This window comes from Ambystoma mexicanum, chromosome 3p (assembly GCF_040938575.1).
Source record: "Ambystoma mexicanum isolate Mex_15411 chromosome 3p, UKY_AmexF1_1, whole genome shotgun sequence".
NCBI classification, from domain to species: Eukaryota; Metazoa; Chordata; class Amphibia; order Caudata; family Ambystomatidae; genus Ambystoma; species Ambystoma mexicanum.
Window position 1 is genome coordinate 647,910,250 of NC_090925.1, and position 19,820 is coordinate 647,930,069.

The window sequence follows — 19,820 nt, forward strand, 5'->3', positions numbered from 1 at the left end:
AGATGCATTGATGACATCTTTGCAATTTGGGAAGGCAACAGGATGGAATTGATGGAATTCTTCAAATACTTCAACAATTGCCATGAACGTATCAAGTTCACGATAGAGGTAGGGGAGCCCAGTAGTTACTTTTTAGATGTTCAGGTCACACTCACAGAAGAGGGCCTAATGACCAACATATATAGAAAACCTACGGATGTCAATAACACGCTACACTTCAAGAGCTGTCATGCCTCTCATTTAAAAGAGAGTTTACCATGTAGTAAGACTTAAAAGGATAATCTCGAGTGCAGATGAATTGCCAAGGGAATATGATGTCATAACCGAGAGATTCAGGGATCGGGGATACCCTACAGACATACTAGATAAAGTCAACAAAAGGGCAGAAGCACACAGGAGGGAGGATCTCCTGAGACCTGGTACAAAAAAAAGAAAATACAAGGATGATACACACCTTACAGTTTTCAGCACAGAGGGCCTCATCACGAGTTTGGCGGTAACCCTTAAATGCGGCAGTAGCGCTATTACCGCCGCATTTAAGGGTCCGCCAAATCACGGGTTTGGCAGATTTCCCCCCAGCTCTGAGCTAGGGGGAAATCCGCTGAAATTTTGCGCTATTACCGCCGCCGGGAAATCCACCGGCGGTAAGAGCGCGAAAATTCCCCATTGAACCCAATGGGGAATGGGGAATTCCCGAATGGGCTCAGTGGGGAATAGGCAATACCCGTTCCGCCAAACCCATGATCCGGTGCTATTAGCGCCGGGGGGTTTGGCGGTAGGGCTATTAACGCCGGCGCTAAAAGCGCCGGCATTACCACCCCACTCGTGATGAGGCACAGAGTCAGCAAGTTAGCAGATTGATAAAAAAAATAACTGGAATTGTATCAGACTAGATTCTACATTACATTGTCTATTCCCAGAGCCCCCAATGATGACTTATAATACGGGCAGAAACTTGAGGAACACACTCATCAAGGCAGAAAGACCAAAAACAAACCTACAGAGAGAGTTACAGAAATCTAAACTCAGAATGCACCCCTTCCTAAACTGTCAACACTGCTTGAGTGTAATAAAAGGGGATAGCATCAGACACCCCAACGCACACAAGAAAATTAAGCTTCGTGATTATGCCACATGTGACAGCAAAAATGTAATATATGCACTGAGATGCCCATGTAGAAAATACTATTTAGGGCAGATTGCACGAAGAGCAAAGGATATCAGTCAAACATTAGGACAGAAAATTCAAACTCACCAGTATTTAGGCATTTCAGGGACAATCATCACACAATAGCACAGATGAGATGGGTGATTTTGGAAATTGTGCACCCACTCCTTAGGGGAAGGGATATGGCTAAAAGACCCTCACAGCGGGAGCTATATTGGATTTACTACCTTGATGCTATTTCTCAACTGGGTATAAATTAAGGCTTCTACTTAGGCCCGTTCCTTTAAGGGTTTACATTTACCTGACACGTGCTCATGTGATTGTAAACCCTGGGGGGATAGAAGCAAATGACATTCACAGTACTGAAATATTACTTTCTAGTCAATTACATTTAGTTGGTTAAAGCTTATGAGAATAGGCTGCACAACTGGAACCTCATTTGAGACAATGGGAGATAAAATTATATATGCTGATATTTGTCTTAGTTGGTTAACACTAAGGGGTAGAGGTTAGACAACTGTAATACTGTTCTCTCGTCCAATCCGTTGATTTGGTTAACACTAAAGAGAACAGGCTAGACAACTAGAAACCCCTTTGGGCCAATGTGAGACAAAACTGAGGATGCTTTAATTTGGTTGATCAACTACAACTGGTATTTACTAGAAGTTTTGGGGGGGTGCAACTATACCCTAGCCTTGGGGAGACAAAACTACATTAAGGATTTTACTTCAGCCATAATAAATGTAACAACCGTTAGAGGAAATGATACCTACAGAATGTGCACCCTACAAGGGACAAGGATGAGGCATCTATATAAAGGTATGCAATTTAATGACACACTTAAACTGACAGGGAATACAGGTTTTAATGACAGCTAGATCCCTATTAGTAGCTGTATAAAACATAAAGACCACCCTAGTCAATATGGGAACCCATTTAAGTGATTAGATATAATTACTAGCATACATCGAGTAACCACGATTATTGAGATGCATAGGGGTCCGCGTCAATTAACAAGTGGAGAATATGCCTCATTAATATGTCAGACTAATGTGATATTGACTGAATATTGGAGGTTATACGCCCGTATGGGATTTATTCACAAATGTGGCGATATTGCTACCATCACGGCATTAAGTCGTGACACAATCAGCAGACATTTACGTAAGTCACATACCCGCATCAGGTTTGTTTATTTACAAATGTGACATCATTTCCGTCATTACGGCATGACGTCATTATGTGACCAGAAGACACACTATTTGAAGCAGCCATCTAGTCACGCTGATTTTTCGGAAAGTGGGGAGAGACCGCGGACCACAAGGACTTCCTCTTTTCTGGCATACCAAATGGGAATAATACAAAACGAATTAGGTAAAACCTTTGATTTTTGCCATTTTGGCAATTCTTAATATTTGTCCATATACCATAAGAAGAGCAGAAGTGTGCATATCCCGTAGGGGCTGACGCGCACTTAGTGTTTTCTGCATTTTTTCACTCCCTAGGGGACCTCATCTGAATACCCTATCATTCTAGGCCCTAACAGGAGAACACTGATAGTGATTACCTCACTTCACCTTTCGTCTAATATCTTCTATCAGAAACAGATAAAAAAAGAACTATATGGTGAGTACAAATGATTTCAGAATCATCTTTTAATGTAAGGTGACTTATACTCAACCGGAAATCTGAGAGTTTGCTTCCTGGATTACTGTATTTTCAGCAGGAAGATTATCTCCAAACACGGCAGACATTTTAACAGGAACACAATATCCTATTTCAAACTTGAATCAAGCGCTGGATGAACAGAATTCCGTTCTTTATGATTAAGGTGAGACGTTACATAATCTTATTATACACAAGGCTCAATTACTAATGACATATGAGGGAACAGAGATCGTTTTCTAGGTTAATTGGGGACAATTGATTCCTGTAAACATAATTTAGTTCCGGATAGGAGCTACATTTGAGCAGCAAGGTGAACAAGATGATGGGACGTTGAAGGTATTCTCCCATTGAAATTGATTATGGAAGAATCACATTACTATTGATGATTGTCGTCTACGAATCGACTATCACAAATTAAATGATCAGTTTATTGTTTATTTAATTATTTATAGAATCAATGGGCCTCATTACGAGGTAGGTGGTAAGGGATTACCGGCACCGGGTACGCGTTGGGTCACTGCATTACATATATTTACTAAACTTAACTGAACTGTGGACCATGATTGAAGGAAAAATCGAATATACTGGAAAAATGTCAATACGGAATTGCGTTACTTGAATTGCTTTACTTGCTTATGTATCATCTAAAGACTTTTCCTAGAGTATTTTTCTGATTTATTGCCACCTGCCGGGATTTGAGCCTGTGACCTGCAGAGTGCACCATTGAGTGCTGCAAGTACTGGCAATGAGAGTATGGATCAGCACTGCAGATCCACTGCCAGTGAGAATCCTTGCTTGTGTTCTCTGTGAACATATCAGCATCATCTCTGTGACCATACAAAGCAGCGATTTAGCAGCCCTCCATTTCCTTTCCAGGTTTTCCCTTGAAACCCAAAATGCGGCTCGTCCATTTGATGCCTCAGAGGTATGTGCTGGGTTAACAGGTGAAACAAATGACCTAGCTGAGCACATAGACAAATCAGTGAGTAAGAGCAAGCGTTGCAGGGCAGAACCAATTGGAAGCCATGTTCGGGGAACAAGACTAGACGGATACAGCAGCACTGACATTAATGAAGAACCAGCAGCGAGGGAACGCAAAGGATGCAGGACCCAGGAGGGATCAAAAAGAACTGCAAGGGCTGAAGAACGTTAGGGCCCTGAAGAGCTGACAAAGCTAAAAGAGCCAGAAGAGTTGAAACAGCATACAAAGCTGAGAGACACAGAAGAGTTGGCCCAGAAGAGTTGCTTCAGCAGACACAGCTAAAAAGCCCAGAAGAGTAGAGATAGAGCTCACAGAGTTGAGGTGCCTAAAAGTGCTAAGTCGCCCAAGAGAGCGAAGTGACCCATGATGGCAAAGTGACTCACCCAAAGGTGGAAAGCAGCCTCAGAGAGCTAAGCAGGCCAAGAGAGATGAGTGTCCTAAGAGAGCTGAGTTGCCCGGGAGAGCTGAGAGACGCAGGAGATCTGAGAGGTCCCATGGAGGTGAGAGGCCTTAGAAAACTGAGGGTCATAGGAAACCTGAGTGAATTGCTTGGCCCGTGAGGGCGAGGCGCTCCAAGAGAGCTAAGACTCTACACGAGGAGGCTGAGAGGGTTCATTAAGCTAGCGGAGCTCAGAGGCCTGAAAGAGGATGCCTGCCTGCACATGCTGGGAATGCAGTGAAACACGAGGCATGAGAATCCCAGACAACACCAGGGATACTGGGAGTCCAGCGAGACCCACCAGATAGAACCCTGCAGGAATATTGCCGCTACATGAGGTTTAGGGGCTGATTCATGGAATTATTTGCGCTGAAAAACGGGGATTTGTGCGCTGAAAAAACAGGGATTTGTGCACCATTCTGCCCGCAAATCCCTGTTTAACAAATGGGGATTTGCAGGCAGAATGGCGCACAAATCCCTGTTTTCCGGCATAAATAATTCCATGAATGAGCCCCTTAGAGTATCTGGCATTGGCTGCATGGGCAAACCGGGCGCAATATCACTAAGAGCATATTAAGCTGGGCACTATATCCACGAGGAGACTATCAAACACATTCAGGTGTGCACTATAACCATGAATAGTAAAGAATTCTGGTGGCTGCTTTAATCATTTATTTATTTTATTATAACACACCTAATAGAAACCTGAGTTAGGTTTCTAAGTGCGGGTCCGGGATTCAAACCCTCTGTTTCGCTGCGTGGTCTTGCACGTTGACCCTGTGCTATTCTCCATAAGATTGCATTTAGATTGTCATGAAGTGAGCTGGGTGCTGTCTCCTTAAGGCAGTGTTTGAGATTCAGTGGGGGTCCAGTGTCCCTATCAGACAGACCCTGATCCCCTAGATCACTCAGAGAGAGGTCTAGCTTTTCAAGTTGCAGAGAAACCCCTAGGACTTACTGCTGTTTATGATAATATTCAGCCAGAGAAGATGAAAGGCCTTTTTTTTCGCTTGCCATGTGCTCTTTCGATCCACCACACCAATTTAGACATAAATCCCTGTCCATTCAAATGTATTGATAACTCATAAATTGATGTCAGTTTCAATGAGAATGCCGGTATTGATCACAGCTTTACCCATTGGTGGAGAATGGCCTTGCATGTTCTCAAGGCAGAGGATCTTAATTATACCTAAAAAGAGACAACCACATCCCACGTTCAGCCTACTCTTCTAACATTTCAACTTTCTATTATCGACTGATCTGTGAAAATAATGCTAGTGAAAATAGCATTTGTTTTTTTTTTCCAAATATGCCACAAAAATGTTCCTGGTTAGCAGTCAATTACTGAGAATTGGTGTAGTCTTCGAAGCGCACAGTGAAATCTCACAGGATGAGTGATTCCCAAATATAAAAAAGGGCATACGCAGAACCTCCAGAACATGATCGACTTCTGGAATGCAATAGGTTATGGAATTCAGAGCAGAAAAAATAATTTAAAAAACTATAAATGGAAGAGCAATTTAATCAGACCCAAAGAATGAATTTCCCTATATGAATTAGTGGATTTAAATATTAGATTTATAATTGAATTTGAATATGTCACTTGTAAAGTTCTTGATAGAACTATATACAATAAATAAATAAAATGGCCCTATAATATATCATGTACCAATTCCAAAACCAAATATAGGACATTCTGCAATGATCCTGCTCGTGTGGAGGCAGTTGTCAATGGACCCCTTCAGAAAAGACCACAAATGTCTGTTTAAATGTAGTGGAATTACTGGGCCCACCGACCAGAGGCAAGCAAGTTAATATAACAATTAATGACACAATTAAAGAAGTTGTGGTAACTCCACTGCTAGCAAAACGAGACTTAGGGCCTCATTACACGGATGGCGGTATTAGCACATGGACCAAGGTGCTAATAGCACCTTGGTCCATGCCGGTAAAATACCGGCACCGCCTTGGTGGAAAGGGGAATTACCGCCCCATTCCAAGGTTGGCGGGGCGGTAATTCCCCCTTCCACCACTGCCCTTCCCCATTCCCATTTTTGCCCCGTTGGGCATAATGGGAATGGGGAAGGTGCTAATTACGGCACCGCAATTTTGCGGTGCCGTAATTAGCACCAAGGTCCCTTAGCGGGTTGGTTTTTAACGCCTGCAAAAAGCAGGCGTTAAAGCACCAACCCGCTAAGGGACCTCGTAGTAAGGCGGTAATGATTAACGGTCACCGTTACCATTAACGGTCACCGTTAACCATTACCGCCATCCGTGTAATGAGGCCCTTAAACTCTTAAGAAGCTGCCAACTTGAGACCCATCACAAACACTCCCTTCCTTCTAAAGATTGTAGATAAGATCTCTACTATCCAGCAACAGGAGTATTTAGAATGTGCTGGTATCCTTCCCCCAAGGCAATCAGACTTTGGGTCAAAATATGGGATAGAGAGCACACTGGTGGACCTTCAAACTCAAAGGCTAGACGCCATTGACACAGGCAAGGCAGGTTTGCTAATACTGCTAGATTTGTCAGCCACATTTCATCTCCTAGACCATGAACACCTCCTGAAAACTCCTATAGGAAACTGTTCAAAGGAATCCACTGGCTGGATCCGTTCATTCTTAAATAATAGAAGGTCTAGAGTGTGCTGGGTCAACACCGTTCCTGACCAGGCTCAAATATATTGTGGAGTTCGCAAGGTGCGTGCTTGTGTCCAGCTCTTTTTAATATGTATATTAGACCTCTCTGCCATCAACTGGTAAAGTTCACTAACTACACAGATGATATCCTACTACTGATGGAGTTAAGTGGTGATCACACCAGTGACTCTGACAGGTTAGCTAATATTTAAGGTTCTGTGAAGAGTTGGATGTCTGCCAATTGGATGTGCTTGAATAGTTCAAAAACTGAATGTATGATATTTGGATCGGAACAAGCCAGGGCAAAACTGGACTCTAAATATTTCAGTTGTGATGTTGAAAGCAGTCACGTTTCCGTGCTGGACAAGGTGAAGACCCAAGGTGTCTTTTTCGAGTCCTCAGTTGGCGAGGATGCACATGTTGATGGCATAGTAAGAAAATCTCAGTGGGCCTCATTACGACTTTGGAGGTAGCCATAGCGCAATTAGCGCCATGGCTGCCTCCAAAATCGTGTCCGACCTGGTGGAGTGGGGACTTACTGGGACATTTCGCTCTTGGCGGACCAGGTAAATCCCCATTCCAAATGCCATTCCCCATTCCCATTGAGCCCCCATAGGGCTCAATGGGAATGGGTAAGGCGCTAATTACAGGCCTGCTAATTGCAGGCCCGTAATTAGCGCCCTGGTCCCCTAACGGGACCCGTAAGGGATGTGTGGTCCGACCACACGTCCCTTGCGGTTCCTGCTAAGGGACCTCGGAAATGGGTGGTAGGGGAGTACCGGCACCGGTCTCCTTACCGGTGCCCGGTATCCCTTACCGCCCACCTCGTCGTAATGAGGCCCAGTATCATTTGAGAGTACTGAGACAAGTGAAACCTTTTGTTTCCAGTACAAATTGTGAATCTCTGGTTAGAGCAATAACTAGAGTGATTATTGTAATACACTCGTGAGTGATGCCAGCAAGGATTCCTGAGCCCCAGATGGTGGCAAACGCGGCAGTCAGAATAGTCAGAAATGTGCCAAGAGTAGATCATGTCTCCAGGGTTAGGAAATAACTGCTCTGGCTACCAGTGGCAGCTAGAGTGCTTTTCATGGTAAATACCTTGACTCATAAGTTCCTCTTCGGGAAGGCACCTACCAAACAAAGTCTTGAACAGAATGAACCAAGCAGATCCTTGAGTTAGAGTAAGACCAAGCGTCTAGTATGCCCTAGAGTTAAACGAGTGAGGGGGATTGGTAGTTCCTTTACAGCTTAAGTGGCTTTGCACCTGGAACATCCGGCCCACAGATCTACACCAGGAAAAGAACCTGCAGGTCTTCCTGAAATGCTGAAAAACTCAGCTATTTTATTAAATGGTATTTTTTATCCAGACCCTTGTGCTGTGTCCTGTCTTTTTGAAGTGTTTCTTGTGATGATGTGTGCCCTGATGCCTGAGGGCTTTCGGCCGTGAGAAATAAATAAAATAAATAAATAATAAACACATGACTAGTACCAGGACCTGATAGGTGGAGCGCGCTTATCTGGTGAAGAAGCAAAGTTACCACGATAACTATGGTGCCCTGGAAACTGTATGCAAGGCGTGAAATGAACCTTCAGTTGTTTATGTGGCACATCTACTTTACTCGATAGGAACCCGCTTTTGTGGCAGATTGGAGGAATCTCCTTGGCTCTTCCCATCTTCTGGTGCAGTGCCCTTCTTCACTCAATAGCACATGTGGACATTATTTCCCAGCAGGTTCATCCCTCCTTCTTGGGTTTCTCTGGATAGCCGTGATGTGACGCGCCAACCATGTTGGAAGGGCAACCTTCTTAGAGGCGCTGCTCACCCCACTCTTCCCCACGGGGCGCAGCGCCTCAGCAGGAAGCGACCAGCACTCATCATGGTCCCGTAGCTCAAGATAGGCAAATGTTTTCTCTTGACTACTCCCTGTTTGGCCAGGGAGAAGTCTAGTTAGCAGTGGCCGCTGCATCATGAAGACAGGCTGACCTTGCTGACCTAAGCTGGAGACATCATAGTGCACAGTGAGAGGTGGACTTGTACCAGGGAATATGCCCACAAATGCCTCATAAGCAAAGAGAAGGAGGTGGGCAGACACTTGTGCAGACCTGTTTCTCCAAGTGCCCCTTGCGCATCTCTGCCCCTACCAGGACTGAGGTGCCGCTTGATCATGGGCAGGTGCCCCGGGAAACGTCCCTGCCTGCTGAACAACGTTCCCAATCTTCAAAGAGAAATGTGAAATGAAAGAAGGGTGTGATATCCTCCAGTGACTGCTCTGGCCTCCAGGTGGGCGTGTCCAATGGAGACATTTCTTTCGCACTCTGGCCACATTCATGCGCTCAACTCGAGATTCGCTGTTACTGCTCCAGTAGCAGCCGCTGTGGCAGATAGCTTAGGTGTATGCCCCCTCCAGACTAAGTGACCTACTTGTCCAATAAACATTCTCAGTAGGGATGTTGATACTCAGTAGGGATATTGATACTATGTAGGGATATTGATACTCAGAAAGGATATGGATACTCAGGGATATTGATACTCAGTAAGGATATTGATACTCAGTAGGGCTAATGATACTCACTAGGGATATTGATACTCAGTAAGGATATTGATACTCAGTAGGGCTATTGATATTCAGTAGGGATATCGATACTCAGTAGGGATATTGATACTCAGTAAGGATATTGATACTCAGTAGGGATATTGATACTCTGTAGGGATATTGATACTCAGTAAGGATATGGATACTCCGTAGGCATATTGATACTCAGTAAGGATATTGATACTCAGTAGGGCTATTGATACTCAGTAGGGATATGGATACTCAGTAGGGATATTGATACTCAGTAAGGATATTGATACTCAGTAGGGATATTGATACTCTGTAGGGATATTGATACTCAGTAAGGATATGGATACTCCGTAGGGATATTGATACTCAGTAAGGATATTGATACTCAGTAGGGCTATTGATACTCAGTAGGGATATTGATACTCAGTAAGGATATTGATACTCAGTAGGGCTATTGATACTCAGTAGGGATATTGATACTCAGTAGGGCTATTGATACTCAGTAAGGATATTGATACTCAGAAGGGATATGGATACTCAGTAGGGATATTGATACTCAGTAAGGATATGGATACTCCGTAGGGATATTGATACTCAGTAAGGATATTGATACTCAGTACGGCTATTGATACTCAGTAGGGATATTGATACTCAGTAAGGATATTGATACTCAGTAGGGCTATTGATACTCTGTAGGGATATTGATACTCAGTAGGGCTATTGAAGAGATGAATGCCAATAGCCCTGACGTGCAACTCCTCAGGAACTCTGTGTAATGCCACTTCTTCCACAATCACTCCAAAATTGCTATTCGTAAATTCATCATTATTCACTTGAATTTCACTCTCTAATGATAAGCAGTCTATATAAGTGTTCATATGCAGTAAATGTGCAGCACGCCGTCTCGGAAGTGGCATTGCAGAGAACGCATAACTCGCATATGAATAGCGCACACCGCTTGAAGGCAATCAAGTCTGTTTTACTGGCTCAGTTTCTCATATTTTAGACGAGAAACGAAGAGAAGAAAATCAATGTGCATGGCAATCCTGCCGTTTAACTTCTGCGCATGCCCGCCTCTGCTCAAAACAACTTGGATCTCATGCACAAAATAATGGCCATTTTGAAAAATCTATGCGCTCCTAAATTGCTAGCAGACTCATCAAGAGGAGCTAGCAAAAATAAACCTGTTTTTTAATGAAGTGAGTCATTATGTGCCGCATTGCGAAAACTGTACTACCTCTACATCACGTGGGGCAGGCAGCAGTTGCATCACGGTGCACACCCCGGATATGGAAGCATAGCTTCCTGGGGTGACATTGACAATAAAAGGTCTCCAGGGGCCAGGTGAGCCATTGGTTCTTCCACTCCAGGAGGTTTTCTGGAGCCTACAGGGGGCCCTTTACAGTCGGTGTGCAGGATCCTAATTTAGTGCAGACGCAGAAGCGGGGGGGCTTGGTGAACAGGAGTGTCAACCCCCACTCTTCTCTGGGGGTGATAAGGCAGCAGAATTGGCCCCTGCCTTAAATGAATTCTGTGCTCACCTCTATGGCAGAGGACTTTGGAATAGGCTGAATTTCCAAAAGAGGCCCAGTGAATCCTTCTTCTTCTTATGAGATGAATCAACTTAAATATGGGTTCCCCTGCTTATAAATGGAACATGTCACAGGGAAGCTTTCTGTAAGGGGTCCATTGCAGGCTGTTGTAACAAGTGCCATTTGCCTTCTGACATCATACCCAAAGTGCCTTGTGTTCAGGAAATGTGGAGGACAGAAAGTTGTAGCGAGCCCTAGCAGAAACCAAGATAGTGGAATCCCTCTCTTAGCCTACCTCTCTCCTCTGGCTACTCTAGCTCCGCCTCCTTCCCATGTCTACTGACTTCAAAGGGACTACAGTGGTCAGCATACTAGTTTGTGAGTGTCTTTGTTATGTCAGCATTGCCTTTGAAGCACTGATTCTCACAAGGATCACAATTCAGCTTCGTGGCCATTGCCCAACATGGCTGTTGTGCAGATACTCCAGCCAGACAGCTAATACACACCCCAGTGAAATCTGAGCACTGCTTACCACACTGATATATTATGATATCAAATCGCTTTGGCAGTATAATTGTGTGACACTAGTGGCCACAATACCATAACCAGACATGTGTTACATGTACAGTTGAATGTACCATCAGGTTGCCTAGAATACACAATTATTATGTTTTGAATCAGAAGTGCAGACAATTAAAAAGCAACATTGGCCGGTTGGGACCTTGTGTTCAGCAACTGTCAGGAATTCCCATGTGCCATTTCAATAAGCCCTGCTGCCACTGCTGCTCTAGTGCTGTTGAGGTCGGGAGGCTGGTGCAGCGAGGCACATGAATGCACTATACCTATGGAATGAATTCTTATAAAAGGAGGGTCTGATTATCAGAACGCTCTCTCACAAATTAAATTTCACATAGAATTTTGTTTAATAGCAATTAAAAAAGCTTGGGCTATCCCTCCCTTCCCGCCTTCCCATTTGGCATGCTGTTACAATTGTACTGTCAACTGTACCCTAAGCAAAGCCAAAAAGGCTCAGGCAACCAGGGGCTGATTAAGTCTTAGGCCCCCTCTACTGAAGGACAATGGAAGCAATTGGAAGCAGTAAGGAACAACTCTTCCAGCTACCCAACAGGACAGGGCAACACAATTACTTCCTTGCCTTGCATAGGGGTCCACCATACGTGGAAAAGGAGTTCCCGTTCTTGTTTTTTTTTGCCAGGCTAAAATACACTGAAGTTGCATGTGTTCACCTATTGCATAGGCGGGAGAGCTGTCAAAAATGTAATTTTTTGAAAAGGCGTGCAATGGTTCCCAAGGAAATTACATACAGAAATTGCTATATTTTGTAGTTTCATAATATTGTTAATGCGCCAATAGTGACCGAGGAGCAACAGGCTATTCTTTGCTCTCCACGAGTAGTAATCATACTAAATAGTAAAAATAGAGGAAGTGTTTATTTATTTATTTATATACAGGGAGGAACAGGGACAAAGAACGTACAATAGATAAGAAATCAGATTTGACTGGATTTCTTACAATGGGGTGAGTTTGAGCGATATTCTGACCATGTTGTGGAGAGGAGTAAATGGAAAAGTCACCAGGGACAATACATAAGTGGACATACATAGATTGAGGCCAATCAATATTAGACATTTTTAAGTGCAGGTAGGCAGTATGGCCAGCTGTGTTATGGATGTGACCATGATGGATGAAGTGCTCGAGTGGATGCAGAGAAAGAGAGGGACAGAGGCAGGTTAGAGGCGAGGGAAAAATGTTAGCTAGAAGGCAATTAGAAGTAGCTTAAGATGGTAACGCTGAGGCGAGGCGGTATACTTTTAGTTTGGTTTTGAACAAATCAGTGTGGACTGTTTCTCAGATGTTTGGGAGATGGCGAATTCCATACAAGTGGTGCAAGAAGAGAGAGAGTGGAAGCGAGAGGAAGTGAGAGGAAGCACAGGGATATTACGAGAAGGCATGTAGAGTTGCATAGGGGAGGATAGATAAGGTGGTCTCTTACCATGGATAGATTTGTGAACCAGAAGAAGAAATATCAGTCAGGCCCTGTTTTACATCATCAGCTCTTCAGCCTGGTGACGGTACGAAGAAGTAGTTGTGAAGTGAGGGAGTTCAAAGAGAGTCCTGGTAGCAAAGTTTCAAGATCTTGTTGAGAGGATTGTCAGCATAATTGGGGAGACCAAAAAGGATGCTGGCATAGTAGTCAAGATTAGAGGAGACAAAAGGGATGCTTGAAGGTGCTGAAATGAAGGAGGTGCGTGATTTTTATGGTTGAGGTGAGCCGCTGTTGCAGTTCTGGTGATGAAAGTAGAGTAGGTGTGAGAAGGGTCATAGATGATGCCGAGGTTTCTAGCTGAAGAAGAGTAGAGGAGTGTGTCAGGTGGGAATTGGATAGGCATGGGTGAGAGAGAGTATTTGGCAGGAAAGGATAGCTCCTCTGTTTTGGTAGAGTTTTACATCAGAGAGGGTAAATCCATTCAAGAGTTCATGGCAGAGAGACAGTTTCAAATGTTGATAGAGATCGGAGGAGGGTGCAGGAAAAGAGCAGATGATTTGGGTGTCATGGGCATAAGGTTGGTACGAGAACCCAGATGCAAAGATTAGTGCCACAAGAGCAGAAGTGTACAATGTAAAGAGGAGAGGACACAGAGCCTTGTGAACACCAACAATTAGAGTAATGAGTTGAGAGGTGTTGTTATCGTTCGAGGATACAGAAAATTGGGGCGGTGCCAAGTAAGATTCAGTCCAGTCAAGATCTTGATCAAGAATCCCATGAAAAGAGAGAGTATTAAGAAGATCAGAGTGATCGAACGTGTCAAAGGCAGCAGGCAGGTAAAGGAGATTTGGGGTAGAGGATAGGTTGAAGTGCTTAGCAGTGGCAATGAAGTTGGAGATACTTATGAGAGCAGTTCCCGTGAATTGACAGGAGCAGAAACCTGGGATCTGGAAATGTTGTAGGATGGATGAACACAACCATTTCCACCACTTCAGTGTAGTGCGAAAGGAGGGACACAGGGTGAAAGTTAGCCAATAAGTTCAGTTCAGCCCCTTGCTTTTTTAGGAGAGGGATGACCATGGACGTTTTGAAAATAAAGGGAAAGCAAGCATAGTCGAAAGGACAGGTTGAACAGTTCAGCGAGGTGAGAGGCCACTAAAGAGGTAATAGGCTTGATTAGCTTCAGAGAAAAAGGTCTGATGGGGCACAAGAGGGGTTAGGCTTCATCAGTAGAGACAGAACCTCTTCAGTAATAGCGTGACTAAATTGGGAGATAGATGCATAAGATGATGGTAGAGTACATGGATTGTAGAATGTAGGAGGAGGAATTGTGAGGAGGGCCAGGAGAGAGTCTCCAATTTTGGAAATGTTTGCAGCAACGTATTCAGCTAGGTCATTAGCTGTGAGAGTGGAGTTGATAGCAATAGATTTCGGGGGAGTGAGCTTAAGGTGCCCTGTAATTGTTATGGGTTATGTATAACGCGCTTAATAACCAGAGGTTTTTTAGCGCAGAGCCGGGGATCGAACCTGTGTTGCTCAGCGTCGTCTTGCGTTCGAAGGCATGCGTGTTGCCCCTGAGCTATCCTCCCGAAACGCTGGTGAGGATGTAGGAGTGACAGTCAATGAGGGTGAGGTTGAATTCAGTGTTTGCTCTATGAAGACGGAGTTCAGGCCAGAAAGATAGAGTTGCCAGTCCTCATGTCAGCGAGTATGCCTCCATTTACGCAGCAGCCGATGCATATCTGTGGGTATGAATGGGGTGACCCAATGGTTGAGGATGCTGAGATTTAATGGTGAAAGTTACCAGTGGAAAGTGAAAGGAGAAGGAGTCATGTAGTAGGGATTGGAAGCTGGAGAAGGGTTGTTAGCGGAAAAGACATGAGGTTTAAAGGAGGAGAGTGAGAACTGTAGGTCCGAGAGAAATGGAGGAATGGCACAAGGTTTACATTTTCCTTTTAATAATAGGTGAGGCAAGTGGTGGTGAGAGGTCAGAGGGTGGAAATGAGATGGAGGAGGAAACAATGGCATGATCAGATAGGGATGGCGTGACGGTAATATTAGTGCCTGAGAAAGAGGTGAAGAAGAAGAGAGCCCTGAGGAACTCAAATAGCCATACAACATAGCAGTGCATCCTCCATTCTCACTTTGCAATATATGCAACCTAAGTATCATCAACATGCATCATTGACAATTTCATGAAACTTATTTGAATAAGAAACATGTGCAAACAGACTCATCAATGAATGATTACTACTTTGGGACTTAGCGTACACCCTTTGTCTCGGGAGGATAGATCAACGGCAAAGAGCTTCCCTTCGAAGCAAGATGACATGGAGCAACACCGGTTCGATTGGCGGGTCCGCGCTTAGAAACCACTGGGTATTAAGCGCATTATAAATAACATATCATATCATATATACATCAAGTTTACGACAGTCTTCTTCCACCTTACAAAGATTTCCATGGTAGCAACCTATTGAGAAGTCAGGGGATTTACCTGCACAGCAGTCTGCCTTTAATGAAACAGCTATCATCAACTACTACTAATATCACGGCTTTTCCAATGACTACATTAAAGTATCTTTGGAGCTAAATCCTCTCAGATACCACCAAATGTATTTACAGTTACCACCACTTGGTGGATTTACCACAGGTTTACAAGTGGTGGTAGGTGATGTAAATCCCCATTTTCTGGAGTCCATGCGACTCTATTGGGGATTTTTGGCGGAACTACCACCGGTGGAATTACGAGAGGCAATTCCACCAATTTTATGAAGGAAAAGTGGAGGATTGACCCCTGCTGGAGGTATATCCTCCACGTTTCCTCCAAAAATCGGTGGTAATTCTGCCAAAACTTGTATTTTGGCGCTGCAGGAAAATGAAGGTAACAGAATTACCCCCACTTTTTTCCTGCACCGCCAAACTCATAATGAGGCCCGGTTTACAGAGGAGCTTATGTATGTCAATTAATACTGTGCATTTTCGAAGAGTAGATACTGTATATATATAGATGTCTGTAGAGGATATAAAATCTGAGAATTTGATGATCATTTTTTCAGAATTCCGATTTAGGTTTTAGACATGCAGTTCATTTTATGAGCGTTGATCACAAGTTGCACAAAGAGTAACTTGCATTTTGGGAAATTTAAATTAATTCTGAGAAATGTAATGTTTGTTTTGTGAGGATTCTCTGTGTTTTTACTGGTACATTTTAAGATCTCGCGGTCTATGATTGGCTTTTGTGAACACCAGCAAAGGTTATAATGGTCTCTCTTATGGTTAATACGAAGGTTATTTTAGAAAAAGTGAGTGGTTTTTGAAAAAAATAATGAATTGGAATCATTTTACATTTAAAAGTATTTTTTTATAAAAGTGGTGATAGATTGTTTTTAGAAAGAAAGATGTTATCTTGCAATGAATGTCTGCAGAATAAACATGGAATTGGTTTACGATATGTTTATAGATTGTGCAAGAAATTGCTTCGGTAGAAATGGGTGGCATCTGAGTAAAAGGGGCTGAGAATGCATGAAGTTGGAAAATATGCTTCTAGCTTGAATATAAGGGTTTGCATTAAAAGCTGAGTTTTACAATTAGGCAGTCTTCTTTATATTAGAAGGATGTTCATGGACATTGAGAATTTTTTTTTTTAAAGTGAAAGGAAGTAAATTGCAAATGATGGTTTTAAGGTTGAACAAAAAGTGCACAAAGCTAAGTATAGAATGGAAAGTGGTGTTTTAGAATGCCAAGGAAGAGTATTAGAATTAAATATGCGAATTATAAGATCCCAAAAAATAGGCTCTAATGCAGCAGTCTGCAACTTTTGGCTCTCCGGATGTTTTGGACTACCACTGCCATCTGCCATAGTCAGAATATTCAATTGTGAGAGATCATGGGAGTCATAGGGAAAACCATCTGGAGAGCCACAGGATGCAGTCCCCTCCACTAATGTGACTATAAATTTGTGGGATTAAAGTGAAATACTGTAAATTCATGTTCAGCTCATTGTCAGGACCATTTATCATTTAGTGGATAAGGGTGACAGGTTGCAGACTTCTCACAATGGTCTTAACATAGAGAAAGAGTTCAGAGCTAATTTGTGGGGATGGGGGGTGCCAGGTGTCTAATTGAAATGGTGGAAATCCAACGAGGCTCCAAGAAACCAAGTTAAGGGTAAGAAAGTAACACAGGTTGTCTGAAGTTAAGTTTGGGATGCTGGTCATATTTAGAGATTTTCATTAGTGTTCTTGATCTCCTTTGAGGTTCCAGACATTCTGATTCAACGTGATAGGATTGCTGGCTGTGTTTCCAGAAGTCTGATCGAGGTTTTGCACTGGGCACCATATCTAATTCTTGGGAATTCACAATACCAGCAGTCTTTGAGTTTCATCTGTCCTAGATGCACAGATGGTCCCTGCGCTTTGGGCAGGCACCCAGGCTGCACGAAAGACTCATCTCATAAGCAACAGTCAACCAGTGTATACCGTCTTCAACACTTGTTTGACACGCGAGCAACAGGTCATTTTTTCTATTAACTATCTGTGTTTTTTTCCTTTTTCCCACCTCTCCTCCCTCCCTCACTCCCTCCTTCCTTCTTCCTTCCCTGCTGTCTGTCTCTCTTTTTACCCCACTTCTTCTCTCTACGCTTAAAGTGGCTGCCCCACTGTCTCCAAGCTCCTCCTGCTCTTCTGCAATAGACCAGTTCCTGTGTAAGCCCTCAACACTCCCTGTAAGTGGTGCCTTTATTCTGTAGCTCTATGTGTCTTCCTGTGCATTATGTCTGTGCCCTGCTGTGTCACCCCTTTCCTTCACTCTCCCTTGCTGTTTGCCCCCATTGTGTGGCGCTTTCCTCGCACATCTTCATGGCGACGACTGCATTTTCATGTCACCTTTCCATGCTTCTTTCCATTGGGTCAAGCCAACAGGAACGTGGGAAGTCATTAGTCATGGTTGAACCCAAAGTTTATCAATTTCATATCTGAAAGTGACATCACAGGAAGGTGTGAAAAGGTAGAGGGCTGCCATAGGACGGGCAAGTAGGCAAGTGAACACTACTAGGCAATTGAGGGAATTGCTGGCTTGGTGGTAGAGGAGAGTGTCTTCACCTGTGCTTCCATGCTTCCTCCATTTTCATGGTTTGGCCCAATCACGGCTTATTGAAGCTACGTCACCTGCTAAAGCACTGAATTTTGGCATGTTTTCTACTTTGTGAAATGGTAACTAAGACACCTTTAAAATCCTGTTGCTACCCACACAATAGTTTTCCCCGATGTGCACGACAGAGTTAATTTTGTATTGACTCTTATGACTGTTGTTCTGTAATTCTTTCTTTCCGGAAAAATGAACTAGGGAGAAAAGAATTCTGGCACCAACTTGAGGGATTTCTATGGTGTCACTGTAAAGGCTCATGGGAGATTTTTCCCATGTGGACCTGTAGGTGGCAGCAATTGACAAGGTCTGGGGTGGAGCTGCTGCCACCTGTAGGCAGCAACTCTTAGTGCCCTGTTGCCGGGTTTCTTGTGTTTCACTAATTAACTAATCATGCAATATGTTGATTCATGAATGTGCATTCAGAAAGCAAAGGGCTTTGTGAGCCTGTATGTGTGTTGTGTGTGCGTGTGTGTGTGTGTTTCAGCACACAAGAGGTTTCCCCAGGCGTTCATAATACGAGAAGTGGGTGTGGCTGTTTATGACACAGAATGGCCACGCCTAAACCTCATTTCCCTAAATCCCACTCTTGTGTCAAGAGGTCCTCACACATCTAATTGTTTCTGAATCCCTACACATAACTCTCGTGCTTTCAAAGAAGCATGCATGATATTACAAAAACTCGGCTGGAGCAAACTGACCCTCAGTAACCATGTGGGAAGACGATTCATTAGGACATGGGTGTGCAACCTTTGGCTCTCCAGATGTTTTGCACGGAAATTCCCATCATCCCTAGCAAGCATAGTTAATGGGACGGTGTCATGCAATTTGTAGTCTAAAACATCTGGGGAGCCAAAGGTTGCAGACCATTGTGCACGTTTCCAGTAGAGTGGTTTGCTCTGAAATGCTATTGGGCCATAAAACTTCCTTCAAGCACCTCAGTCCTATAAAAGGTTCACGTGTTGTCTAAGAAATGATTTCCAGGAATTGAGCCTTGAATTGACCATACATTTATTATCAATGATGTCCATTGAGTTGAGGGACATCAAACGCCCAACATACACTGACCATCAAATGTCAATCAGAATCTGGCCATGAAAGGATGGAAGTAAGGCGCTCCTCAAACCTTTCCTCCCTCCTATCCAAACATCCAGCCCCACCTGACCTGCATTCTGCATGGTCAGAAACTGACCAACCAGATACTGATCGTGAAATGAGGAGCAAATGCTGAAAACCACTGAGCACAAGATGTGCATCAGGAAATTGCATTGAAATGCCCATCAGAAATGTACCAGGCCATGACCATCTTTCAACAATGCATGACATGCCATGGATCCATGTGCTGGAAACACAATGCCTGCCACATACTTGCAACTAAATACGCATCACATGCTGACATTGAAGTGCCTATCTGAGGATGGCTATGAAATTCCCACTAAATACTGGCCATGGATTCGCCATCAGGCAGTGACTAGAAAATGGCCATCATATACTTACTATGAAATCATCATCATACATTGATAACGAGAGGCTCATCCTAGAATGAAGATCAAAGGACATTCACATGCCAAAAGCAGCATGCCATTCCGTTTCTGAAGAGAAAAGATCATTGTAGCCTGACCATGAAATTATGATTAGCACCCAAGGAGAAGGTTCTAGCCAATCAGGC

General features: G+C 43.7%; 1 protein-coding gene across 4 annotated transcripts in view; it reads left to right on the forward strand.

The window, feature by feature from the left end:
* The window catches only part of HTR4 (5-hydroxytryptamine receptor 4), a 1,746,991-nt gene that overhangs the window by 1,409,747 nt on the left and 317,424 nt on the right, over positions 1–19,820 (forward strand). Inside the window, exon 7 of one of the 4 annotated variants that reach the window (XM_069651420.1) lies at positions 17,656–17,732. The exons of the other annotated variants lie outside the window; for them this stretch is intronic. Within the exon in view, the coding sequence (XP_069507521.1) occupies positions 17,656–17,716 (61 nt within the window). The 3' untranslated portion in view covers positions 17,717–17,732. The remainder of the gene's footprint in view (positions 1–17,655; positions 17,733–19,820) is intronic. 4 annotated transcript variants of the gene reach the window in all.